This window comes from Hylobates moloch, unplaced genomic scaffold (assembly GCF_009828535.3).
Source record: "Hylobates moloch isolate HMO894 unplaced genomic scaffold, HMol_V3 SCAFFOLD_1, whole genome shotgun sequence".
In the NCBI taxonomy this organism is placed as follows: Eukaryota; Metazoa; Chordata; class Mammalia; order Primates; family Hylobatidae; genus Hylobates; species Hylobates moloch.
Window position 1 is genome coordinate 237,213,631 of NW_026652276.1, and position 13,551 is coordinate 237,227,181.

General features: G+C 39.4%; 1 protein-coding gene across 5 annotated transcripts in view; it reads right to left on the bottom strand.

The window, feature by feature from the left end:
• Positions 1–13,551, bottom strand: part of LMBR1 (limb development membrane protein 1) — a 207,751-nt gene that overhangs the window by 77,041 nt on the left and 117,159 nt on the right. For all 5 annotated transcript variants that reach the window (XM_032753208.2, XM_032753207.2, XM_032753216.2 and 2 more), the window contains 2 exons: positions 1,375–1,501; positions 497–565 (listed from right to left, as the gene is read on the bottom strand). In XM_032753208.2, coding sequence (XP_032609099.1) covers positions 497–565; positions 1,375–1,501 — 196 coding nt within the window. The remainder of the gene's footprint in view (positions 1–496; positions 566–1,374; positions 1,502–13,551) is intronic.

Genomic DNA, 13,551 nt, shown 5'->3' on the forward strand with positions numbered 1-13,551 from the left:
CTACGTTTATCTACTTATCCCTGAGATAGGCTGTGATGCTTCAAGTAAAACAAAACAAACTTTTAAAAAACCACAAACTTATCACACATAATTCTACCATTTCCATTTAAAAGTAGAATCTAGCATTATGACAGGTATGGGGGTGAGGCTATGGCATGTGTGTATGAGTGTGCATATGGTTTGTGTGTCAGTGTATGTAAGTATGACTGTATATGAGTGTGTGAGTGAAAGTGTGCAAGTGAGAGTGTGTGTGTGTGTGCCTGTCCGTCTGTCTCACTCTACAACCCAGTAGAAGACGCTTTCCTTAGAGAACAATAAAAGCATCTTATTATTTCAAAGTTTCCATTTATCAAAATTTATTTTGAATAAAAATAGTTAAGGCGAACTCAAAAAAATCTCCAAATAGTTAAGAAATCTCATCAGAAAACTTCCCTGAATTTTCCAGAATAAGGAGAACACCATTTTTCTCTTAATATTAAGTCTGAAAAATACTTACAGAGAAGTAACAAACATCCCATCAATGATATACAGGAATATAAATAGGGTAGATAGAACTCCCAGAGATCTATTAAAAAAAGTAAATATATTTCAATAAATCCAAAATACTACACATTAAGATACAGTCAGTCTATCTTACGATAAGATAGAGGCTGACTATACCTCATGTAAACATTGTAATTGCCTATTTGAGTTTATTAAGCCATATAATTTCTAAATTCTAGTACAATAAAAAGATCTAATATAGAAAACCAAGAAGTAACCCTTTAGCAAACCCTGTTTGGAGGGAGAAAAAATGTCTCCATGGAATTTGAAGAACAGAAACCAATTAACAACAACAACAACAAAAAATCTGAAAAGCTGCTTACTTGTTCTTCACATATAAAAGAAATAAAACTTCATTTTAGATAAAGATATCTAAAGATTTCTTAATTCTGTAAATTAACATCAAACATCTTTGTTAACTACACAAAGATTTAAATGTTTTCAAAATTGGGCCGGGCGCGGTGGCTCACGCTTGTAATCCCAGCACTTTGGGAGGCCGAGGCGGGCGGATCATGAGGTCAGGAGATCGAGACCACGGTGAAACCCCGTCTCTACTAAAAATACAAAAAAAAAAAATTAGCCGGGCGTGGTGGCAGGCGCCTGTAGTCCCAGCTACTCGGAGAGGCTGAGGCAGGAGAATGGGGTGAACCCGGGAGGCGGAGCTTGCAGTGAGCCGAGATTGCGCCACTGCACTCCAGCCTGGGCGACACAGCGAGACTCCGTCTCAAAAACAAACAAACAAACAATAAATGTTTTCAAAATTGAGTGTGTAATTTTATCCCAAACTATAGTTTCCAGTAAGGAAACTGGTTAAAACAAGGAAATGCATACCATATAAAGATTCCATGCTTGCGGCATCATTGTCAATGAGTGCTGAAGCTACCCACACTATCCCAAGGATGAGCAACGCAAGAAGAAGCAGCATGACCAGAGTCTCTAAAATGCGGGCTCGGATTCCCTGAAAAAACAGAGTAGAAATATAATTTTAGTATTTTACTTCATTTCATGAACAATAAGGTTTCTGCCTATATGAAAGCATAAAATAATCCCTTGGAAGGAGAGGAAATTTATATTTATTAACAGGAAAAAAACACTAAGTACTTACAGTTTACAATGTTTAGACTGACTTTTCAAAATTATGGAAAATATTATTAAGCTTGGATAAAACAAAAAAAAACTTCATAAAAAACATCTGCAGAGCCATTTTTAACAATTACTTTCCTAACACTTTCCACTAACAAAGCAGATTAATGAATTTCTATCCGTGATTCTAATCAAGAGAACAGAAGGCTAATTATGGCACAGAGCCAAACAGTTCAGTGAGCACTGAACTTGGTGCGCCACAATGCTCCGAGCTGCTGGAGAGCGCGGGCTCTCTCTAGCATGGACTCTGGTGCTCCTCACAGCCTCCGGAGCCCTCTACTGTGCCGCTGAAGAACTGTCCATTGTAATCCAGCATTATAAACTATAGAGATACTGCTTTTACCAATTCTATATGATGCTTTTCTTCGCATTATATAGAATTTTCATTAATCCATGAGACAAGAATATAATTATATAATCATTATGCACAACTTTGTTTTAAATGTAAAACAAATTCTGACTTCAGGACCAAACTAAAGGCCAGACTTTTAAAACTTAAAAACTGCAGGATAAGACAAAAAAAGAAACCGCTTTTACTCCCCAAAAAATAACCCAATGATTGAATCTGCACCTATAAGTTAAAAAATCATATTGATATTTTGTACTGCAATGCACTAACCTACAATTATCTAACACAACCAACAAAATTATAAATACATCCATATTTCTCAATAAATTATGTAATCTCATTCCACATTTAACATAAAAATGAGTTATAAAATTCCAAAACATAAACTTATTTCAATTTTGTCCTAAGGATTACTTTCTAGTTTCTGAATTGCAGGAATAGGATGCACTAAAATCACAGCACCCAAGTTCTTCAAATTCAATAGAAAATGTCCTAAAAGCATATACCTAGCCCTAAATGATGACCTCTGAGGTGAAGTGACTTTTTCTTACTAGTCCTTCAACAATATCGCAGACTTACCACAAGGCTGCATTTGGCAAGTTTAAAATACTTCCTCAAATCTGAGAGTCAGCTCACCTTAAGTGTTCATAGCATGGGAGGCCAGTGAGCCAGAATGGATTAGGCTTGTATTTTAACACATGAGATCTCATAGCAAGCAGCTATTAGTCACAGGAGATGAAATGTGAATAGTTACAAAACACACTAAAACAAAACACACTACTACTTTGCTGAAGAGTTCTTTGAACTTCCACTTCACAACTTTCAAACTATTTAAGATGTTGATATGGTTTGCCTGTGTCCCCACCCAAATATCATCTCGAATTGTAATTCCCATAATCCCCATGTGTGTGGGAAGGACCCAGCGGGAGGTAATTGAATCGTAGGGGTGGTTTCCCCCATGCTGTTCTCATGATATTGAGTGAGTTCTCATGAGATCTGGTGGTTTTATAAGCGTCTGGCATGTCCCCCGCTGGCACTCATTCTCTCTCCTGCCACCCTGTGAAGAGGTGCCTTCTGCCGTGATTGTAAGTTTCCTGAGGCTTCCTCAGCCATGTGGAACTGAGAGTGAATTAAACCTCTTTTCTTTATAAATTACCCAGTCTCAGGTATTTCTTCATAGCAGTGTGAGACAGAAAACAGACTAATACAGACACCAAAACATAATCTACCACCTTTAACAATGACTTCTCTCTTCCTTTCTTCCTCCTCCCCTCGTTTTCTCTCTTTCTAAAATCCTTTTTATTACACTTAAATATTTTGTGGAAAGTCTATCAATAAACAGACAAAAGGAGATAAAATTATATCTTGCACGTTTATGCAGATTTATTCTAGCGTTTGTGTTACACTCAATCCTGTCTTTCCCTGCCTCCAACCAGCCCCTAAGAAATATATGAACTAAAGAGTAGGGCTCCCAAAACAAGTAACACATGCATTATACCTGTAATATACATGAGCTAAACAGTGTAACAGTGTCAGAAGTGTTACAATTACATGAACTACACAGTGCTAGCTCCTTGGAACCATTTAAAACCCACTGTCCAAAAGAAGTTGTAATTGTTATGTTAAATAATTATGACACTGTAACAATAATTTTTAGGATGATAATCAATGTTGGGAAATCAATCACCATAAAATTTACAGACTTCCTCTGATATTCTGGTAAGAACTATTTCTTAGTAATTAAACTTGTTTTCTTCAGGTATGTGCCTGTGTGCTGAGAGACAATGCTCCACGGCTCTCTCACATTTCTGTGCATCTCACAAGCAGAGGCAGGGACAGACCGTATTTGGAACTGTCTTCTTAAGGTTGTACAGCAGATAGCCTTGGGATTTAGAGATAGTATATCTCTGAAGCAAAGGACAGGTTTGTTTACTGTCTGGTAGCACAATGTTCACCTCCAAGCAAAGGTTAGACAGAGTTGCTTGCAGCCCTATATAAATATGGTGGGTTCCCTAGCTGTGATACAGGCCCACTGTGGGGCTTGGGGTCAAGGGGAACTGGCATCAAAAGGAAGCTTGTGTACTCGGTTATGTGCTGTGCATAACCAAGTCCTTTGTCTCTGACCCAGACATCTCAGGTTTACAAATAGCATCCATGAAACTCGGAGACTGACTTGTTAGTTTGCAAGCAGAATAAAATCTCAGACTCTTCACAGTTCTTGACGGTTTTTGGTGACAAGGATAGGGGACTAATAGATGGCTTTCTGGAAAAGAAAGAGGAGGGGCCCACGAAGATTGGCTTATGAGAAGACTCCTGGGATCTATTAATAGTAGTGAGTGTGCTCACCCAAGTGGTGGGCAAGCAGGAGGAGCAGGGACCCCAAGCAGTCCTAGCTGCTGGCAACAGTCTGCAGGCTGAGGTAGGTAGTGAGGCTGAGCCCACTGCTGGCTAGGTTGTCACTCCCTCTCCTCTGAGCGGAAGTAGGAAGGAATGTCATCATGATGGTGTTAACAGCGAACCCTGCAACACCAGGTAAAAGGTCCTGTGGGTACAGCTGCTCAGACAAGGAGTCCCAAAGCTGAACAAACAGTGTCAGGAATGAGGCTGTAGACCTATGCCTAAACTGATGTCATCACAAATTTGGTTGAGCCATAAGTAGCCGCCAGCTGCTCAAAATGAAAGGCGCCTTGCTTAACCGTGTGGGCCATTCGCTTTTGCCACGCTCATTCAACTGTCCTTCCCCAACTCTGACCTCAAATGCTTAGGAAAAAAGATGATGGGGTAAAGTGGGGGTCTCCCTGTCCTTCAAGGGTGTAAAAGCCGTACAGACCCCCCTGAGCATGCAGGGGAACTTCCAGAAGGAGAGGGACTCAAACTCATGGCTCTGCTAAGTACAGGAGCCTGCGTCACTATCCTACCTGGTCTTTCACAAAGGACTGTGAGGTGACTGCACGGAATTGTTGGTGAACAATGACAATTTTTTTCTAAATAAAGAGAAAAATAAATAATGATATAAACTAAACTGCAGTGCCAAAAAATATTTTTGAAAGAGAAGTCATTTAATAATAATTTTTTACTCTTATATATTAAGAAGTAGACATTTAGATGAGAAAAAAAGAGTTAAGGAAAAAATTTCATTTTAAATAGGGGTCATTCAAAATAATAATATTTCACTTTTCACTGACAGTAGAGAAATTAAAGTTAAATAATGCTACTAAAAACTTAAGGTTACCACTAATCTTACTAGTATCAAAATAATAAAACTAGTAACAGTAATAGTAACTAGTATCAAAAGTAATATTACTAAGATACTAGAAAATAGAACAAAAATGTAATAGTTAATATAGTAAAAAAGAGAAAACCAAGTTTAGCAAAATATTAACATAACAAAATATATAAAATACGAAAACAGGAAACGATAAAAACCAAATATATCTACTATAACTATATATGCAAATTAGGTAAAAAAAAAACAACTGTCTAAGACCAATCAAAATGAAAGTGATACTAAAAAATAAAAGTGAAAATGATTAAAAAATTATTGTTTAATTTTTTAAAAATGTACAGGAGTCTGGTTTAAATACAGAAGAATGCAAAACAAGAAACATTAAATGGGATAAAGTAGGACATTTTATATTGATGAAATTTACTATCCACTATATTATTATGTTCTATTTCTTTAGATTAACTGGTGAGTACATAGGGCTTCATTGTTATTATTCTTTATACAGTATTTAAATAAATAGAAAACCAGGCTGGGCACAGTGGTTCACGCCTGTAATCCCAGCACTTTGGGAGGCCAAGGCAGGTGGATCACTTGAGGTCAGGAGTTCAAGACCAGCATGGTGAAAGCCTGTCTCTACTAAAAACACAAAGATTATCTGGGCGTGGTGGTGGGCACCTGTAATCCCAGCTACTTGGGAGGCTGAGGCAGGAGAATCGCTTGAACCTGGGAGGTGGAGGTTGCGCTGCAGTGAGCCAAGACTGCACCACTACACTCCAGCCTGGGTAACAGAGTGAGACTCGGTCTCAAAAAAAAACAAAAAAGTAAATAAATAAATAAAACAGAAAACCTTTATTCATTATATCTAGCATGTTTATGCAAATTTGATAATAAGAAATTCATTTAGAATTTTAAAAATAAAAAATTCCTAAGTATGCATCCACTGTGATGGGCTGCCACTACTCAGTGAATACCATCAGCTTCTGATGCAGCCAAAGATCAGAGAGGGCTCAGGGGATTGAGGGCCTAACTGGGTGGTTTGGCTTCAGCAGTAGATTAGGAAATAGGGTTTCCTCCAGGAGGTATCTGCCACTTTTTCACATGAAACCTTGATGCCAAGTAGCGCCAGGCAGGTTGAGCTCTAGGAGAGACCATTTTTATTTGGCTAGGAGGCCTGTTAAGCCTCTTCCATTTTACTGGACATGGAATCTAAGTTGTTCCACCCCAGAAGAGGAATGCCAGGCTAGAGAGTCATATGGCCCCACAGGTTGGGCAATCCATTTCAACAAGAGCTGAGCAGCAGATTCACAGCTGTCCTTTCTCAGGACCGCTTGGAGGCAGTGGTAGGCAGGAGAGGCACCTGCTATTTTAGGGAATGGCCTCTTGGAGTACTTGTGAGCTATTAAGTCTCTCACAAAAGCTGGGATATTAGCTTCTCCTCCTGGGGCCCTATACTGTTTATATTGGGCCAAAGGGAGGGCACAGTCCCTGAGGCCAAGCTTGCATAGTATGATTATGTAAAACACGAAAACCAATTTAATATAGAGTCAGCAATGCAAGCTACACCACAAACGGAAGAAGCCCAAAGACCTTACTCAAAAAGTCACCTGATGCCAGGCTCAGTAGCTCACACCTGTAATCCCAGTGCTTTAGGAAGCTAAGGCACCACTCATTTCAGGACTGAGACTCCTTGACTCAGCAGCCACACCCATAATGCCTTCTGACTGGAGCTGGGCGCTTACTGCCCTGGTGTCATTCCTTCCTCTTACAACAGGAGAGGAGTGAGCGACAGCCAAAGCACCATTCAGACTCAATACAGGTAGGAGTAATGTAATTACCAGGGGCCCTTCCTCCTCCACCTCTCTCTCACCACTGAGTTGACCACCACCAGATCTGAAGAGTCTTTTCATATCACTAAACCTGGAATGCAAGGTCCTTGTTCTTCCTCTGTACCATCCAATCTCACTGCCAAAACTGTCAGGTCTGGGGTGTGGTTCTATCCTTACAAATTAGTAAGTGAGCCTGTCACTGTTACATGGATGCTGGCAGGAGACACAAGACTCCTGGATCAGAAGCAAAGTATTTTATGAGTAATAAAATACGGTACAGCAAGCGGCATGAGTGTCAGCATGTCATTTCCCCTGCTCCCAAGTCTTATGGATGGATGTTGCACATGCGACGGATCCGTGCAGCAGCTAAAGAACAGTGAGCGTGGGGAACCCACTGTTTTCACAGCAGGCAGTAATAAGCCAGGCTGCTCTGTGGCCCAAAGGGAGCCATCACTTCATCCCTCAAGTTTGCTCAGAAGAAACACAACCCTAACAAATGGTCCAGGTAAAGAGCAGTCAAAACCTCACAGTCTTGGCACACTCAGAAAGAAAACGCACGAATACTTAGGGCCCATGCAGACCGCCTCTCCTGACACATCTCTCTATCAGTCTGTGACTGCCCAAGAATGAAAAAATATTAACAATGATACACAGAATCTGAAAAATAATAACAAGGTTGATTTAATCAACCTAAAGTAATCCCTTATAGGGAATATGCCTCTATTTCAATCATTAAAGGAAAATTTACAAAAATGAATTTGAAATTAAACTACAAAAAGTATGTCTATCTTTTTTTTTAAGATGAGCTCTCACTGTGTTTCCCAGGCTGCTCTCTAACTCCTAGGCTCAAGTGATCCTCCCATCTCAGCCCTCTGAGTAGCTGGGATTACAAGTGTGCACCACCCTGCCCAACAAAATATATCAAATCCTAAACCTCATCAGAACTACTGCATTAACAACAGAGAATAAGTCAAAATATCTGAATGCAAAAAATTAACAACAAAGCTTAAATTAAAATACACTAATGCAATCATAGGCCATCTAAAAAGTAACAAAACAAGAATACTTTATAAAAACATAAAGTGTAGAAAATCTGTATTCAGATGCTCAAATAAATGAATTTTATTATGAAAGAAAAAATAAAAATAAAGCACTCAATTCAAGAATTTGTAAAAGGAACAACAAAATAAACCCTAGCAAATCACAATACAGGAAGAAATAGGCCAGGCACAATGGCTCATGCTTGTAATCCTAGTACTTTTAAAGGGGGAGGCAGGAGGATCATTTGAGCCCAAAAGTTCAAGACCAACTTGGGCAACATAGCAAGACCTTATCTCTAACAAAAATTTTAAAATGAGATGGGCAGGGCAGCACGCACCTGTAGTCCCAGCTACTTGGGAGGCTGAAGTGGCAAGATCACTTGAACCCAGGCGTTTGAGGTTACAGTGAGCTATGATCGCACTAGTGCACTCTAACCTGGGCAACACAGTGAAATCCTGTCTCAGAAACAAATAAAACAAAATACAACAGGAAATATAAATAAGTATAATAAAAAAGAGCAAAAAAGTAGGAAAAAATAAATCAAAGAATTCAGAATTCAAAAGAATTCTGATAAATGTCTGGCTAGAAAAATCAAGAAAATAAAGTAGCAAAAACACATTAGAAATAAGAAAAAAATGCAATCAAGACATAAGATTTTAAAAAGAATACCAAGTATAATTGTCAATAAATGGGAAAACAAATGACTTGAGGAACTAGAAAAACAAGAGCAAACCAACCCCAAAGCTAGCAGAAGACAAGAAATAACCAAAATCAGAGCTGATCTGAACGAAATAGAGACACAAAAAACCATATGAAAGATCAATGAAACCAGGAGTTGATTCTTTGAAAGAACAAATAAGGTAGATAGACTGCTAGCTAGACTAATAAAGATAAAAAGAAGATCCAAATAATCACAATCAGAAATGACAAAGAGGGCATTACCACTGACCCCACAGAAATACAAAAAACCATCAGGGACTATTATGAACACTTCCATGCACACAAACTAGAAAACTTACAAGAAATGGATAAACATACAAACATTCCGGGAAACATACAACCTCCCAAGACTGAACCAGGAAGAAATTCAAACCCTGAACAGATGAATGATGAGTTCTGAAACTGAGTCTGTAATAAAAAGCCAACTGACTAGAAAATGCTCAGGATCAGACAAATTCATGACCGAATCCTATCAAATATTTAAAGAACAGTTGGTACCATTCCTACTGAAACTATTCCAAAAATTTAAAAATGAAGGATACCTCCCTAACTCATTCTATGAGGCCAGCATCATTCTGATACCAAAACCTGGCTAAGACACAAAAAGAAAAAGAAAACTTCACACCAATATTCTTGATAAACATAGATGCAAAATCCTCAACAAAATACTAGCAAACCAAATCCAGCAGCACATCAAAAAGCTAATCCACCATGATCAAGTAGGCTTTATCCCTGGGATGGAAGGTTGGTTCAACACACTCAAATCAATAAATGTGATTCATCAAATAAACAAAACTAAAAACAGAAACCACATGATCAGCTGGGTGTGGTGGCTCACGCCTGTAATCCCAGCACTTTGGGAGGCTGAGGCAGGTGGATCACGAGGTCAGGGGTTCAAGACCAGCCTGACCAACATGGTGAAACCCCGTCTCTCCTAAAAATACAAAAATTAGCCAGGCATGGTAGCGCATGCCTGTAATCCCAGCTACTCAGGAGGCTGAGGCAGGAGAATCACTTGAACCCAGGAGGCAGAGGTTGCAGTGAGCCAAGATCACACCACTGCATTCCAGCCTGGGTGACAAAGCAAGACTCCGTCTCGAAAAGAAAACCACATGATCATCTCAACAGATGCAGAAAAAGCTTTCTATAAAATTTAACATCCCTTCATGTTAAAAACTCTCAACAAACTAGGCTTTGAAGGAACATATCTGAAAATAATAAGAGCCATCTTTGACAAACCCACAGCCAACATCATACGGAACAGGCAAAAGCTGGAAGCATAGCCCCTTGAGAACCATAACAAGACAAGGATGCCCATTCTCACCACTCCTATTCAGCATATTACTGGGAAGTCCTGGCCAGAGCAATCTGGCAAGAGAAAGAAATAAAAGGCTGGGTGTGGTGGCTCACACCAGTAATCCCAACACTTTGGGAGGCCGAGCTGGGTGGATCATCTGAGGTCAGGCGTTTGAGACCAGCCTGACCACCATAGTGAAACCCTGCATCTACTAAAAATAAAAAAATTAGCTGGGCGCGGTGGCAGGCACCTGTAGTCCCAACTACTAGGGAGACTGAGGCAGGAGAATAGCTTGAACCCGGGAAGCAGAGGTTGCGCCACTACACTCCGGCCTGGGCGACAAAAAAACGAAAAGAGAAGAGAGGAGAGGAGGGGAGTGGAGGGGAAGGGAGGGGAGAGGAGAGGTATTCATATAGGAAGAGAGGAAGTCAAATTATCTCTGCAGACGATATAATTTTATACCTAGAAAACCCCATAGTCTCTGCCCAAAAGCTGCTGGATCTAATAAACAATGCCAGCAAAGTTTCAGGATATAAAATCCAGGTACAAAAATCAGTAGCACTTCTGTACACCAATAACATCCAAGAATGGCCACAAAAAATAAAATAAAATAAAAACCTAGAAATACAGCTAGTCAGAGAGGTGAAAGGTCTCTACAACAAGAATTACAAAATGCTGCTCAAGGAAATCAGAGATGACACAAACAAATGCAAAAACATTCCACATTCATGGATAAGAAGAATCATTGCTAAAATGGCCATACTGCCCAAAGCAATTTACAGATTCAATGCTATTCCTATCAAACTACCAATGACATTCTTCACAGAATTAAAAAAAACTACTCTGAAATTCATCCTAAGCAAGAAGAACAAAGCTGGAAGCATCACACTACCCAACTTCGAACTATACTACAAGGCTACAGTAACTAAAAGAGCATGGTACTGGTATAAAAACAGACACATAGATCAATAGAACACATAGATCAATAGAGGGCCCAGAAATAAAGCCACACACCTACAACCATCTGATCGTCAACAAAGTCGACAAAAACAAGCAAAGGGGAAAGGACTCCCTCTTCAATAAATGGTGCTGGGATAACTAGCTAGCCATATGCAGAAGACTGAAACTGGATCCCTTCCTTACACCATATACAAAAATCGATTCAAGATGGATTAAAGACTTAAATGTAAAACCTAAAACCATTAAAAACCCTGGAAAAAAAATACCTAGGAAATACCATTCTAGACAGAGGCCCTGGCAAAGATTTCATAATGAAGACACCAAAAGTAACTAAAACAGAAACAAAAATTGACAAATGGGACCTAATTAAACTAAACAGCTTCTGCACAGCAAGAAACAAGCAAACAAACCAACCAACCTACAATAGAGTAAACAACAAGCTAAAGAATGGGAGAAAATATTTGCAAACGATGCATCTGACAAAGGTCTAATGTCCAGAATCTATAAGGAACTTAAACATATTAATAAGCAAAAAACAACCACACTAAAAAGTGGGCAAAGAACAGGAAGAGACACTTTTCAAAAAAAGAAATACATGTGGCCAAGAAGCACATGAAAAAAAATGCAACAACACTAATCATTAGAGAAATGCAAATCAAAACCACAACGAGACACCACCTCATACCAGTCAGAATGGCTATTACTAAAAAGTCAAAAAAACAACAGATGCTGGTGAGGCTGCAGAGAAAAGGGAATCCTCATATACTGCTGGTGGGAATATAAATTAGTTCAGCCATGTGGAAAGCAGTGTGGCAACTTCTCAAAGAACTTAAAACAGAACTACCATTTGATCCAGCAATCCCATTACTGGGTATATACTTAAAGGAATGTAAATAATTCTAACATAAAGATATATGCACTCATATGTTCACTGCAGCATTATTCACAATAGCAAAGGCATGGAATAACCTAAATGCTCATCAAGGGCAGACTGAATAAAGAAATTGTGGTACATATACACCATGGAATACTATGCAGCCATAAAAACAAATGAGATAGGCTGGGTGCGATAGCTCATGCCTGTAATCCCAGCACTTTGGGAGGCTGAGGTGGGCAGATCATCTGAGGTCAGGAGTTCGAGACCAGCCTGGCCAACATGGTGAAACCTCGTCTCTACTAAAAATACACAAATTAGCCGGGCGTGGTGGCGGGCGCCTGTAGTCCTAGCTACTCGGGAGGCTGAGGCAGGAGGATCACTTGAACCTGGGAGGTGGAGGTTGCAGTAAGCCAAGATTGCACCACTGCATTCCACCCTGGGTGACAAGAGCGAGAATCCATCTCAAAAAAAATGAGATCATGTCTTTTGCAGCAACATGGATGGAGCTGGAGGCCATTGTCCTAAGCGAACTAATGCAGGGATAGAAATCCAAACACTGCATGTTCTCCCCTATAAGTTGGAACTAAACATCGAGTATACACAACAGACACTGGGGCCTACTTGAAGGTGCATGGTGGAACAAGGGGAAGGATCTATCTATCTATCAGGTACTATGCTTATAACCTGGGTGACAAAGACAAGTACGGTGGCTCACGCCTGTAATCCCAGCACTCTGGGAAGCCCAAGTGGGCGGATCGCTTGAGGTCAGGAGTACAAGACCAGCCTGGCCAACATGGTGAAACCCCATCTCTACTGAAAATTCAAAATGTAGCTGGGTGTGGTGGCACACGCCTGTAATCCCAGCTACTCAGGAGGCTGAGGCAGGGGAATCACTTGAACCTGGGAGGTGGAGTTTGCAGTGAGCCGAGGTCAAGCCACTGCAATCCAGCCTGGGCAACAAAGCGAGACTATATCTCAAAAAATAAAAATAAAAAATGAAGATCTTCTTAAACAATTTTACCAAATCTTTTAAAATATCACACATGCACACGTACATTTGCAAACTAAACAACCTCCACCTCTAATTGTAAAAAAAAAGATGAATGAATTATTATACTTCCAGAGCGTAAGACATTATATCTTAAATCATGGGGAATGTTCATAATATAATCTTACTGCATGCACAGTATGACCTATTTTTAAAAATACATTTAGAAAAAAAATGTGAACATGTATAATTAACAGTCTTATCTCTAGAATTACAATTATAAGGAATAATTCTTCCATTATACTTTATGCTCTTCTGTTTTTTTCTGAATTTTTTAGAGTGGGTGTGTATGACTTATGTAATAAGAGTACAAACTAATGTTGTTTTTAATTTTTAATTTTTTCTTAGGAAGTAACTTCCAAGAGACCGGAACCCAAAAAAGATTTTAAAAATACATCTGATTTCAGTTTATGAGACATACTAAGCTGGTTAAGAGCCCCAATGCCAGAAGTAAATTTCTTGGGTCCAAATCCTGTTTCCACTACTGTATAACCTTGGGCAAATTACTAAACTTTGCTGTG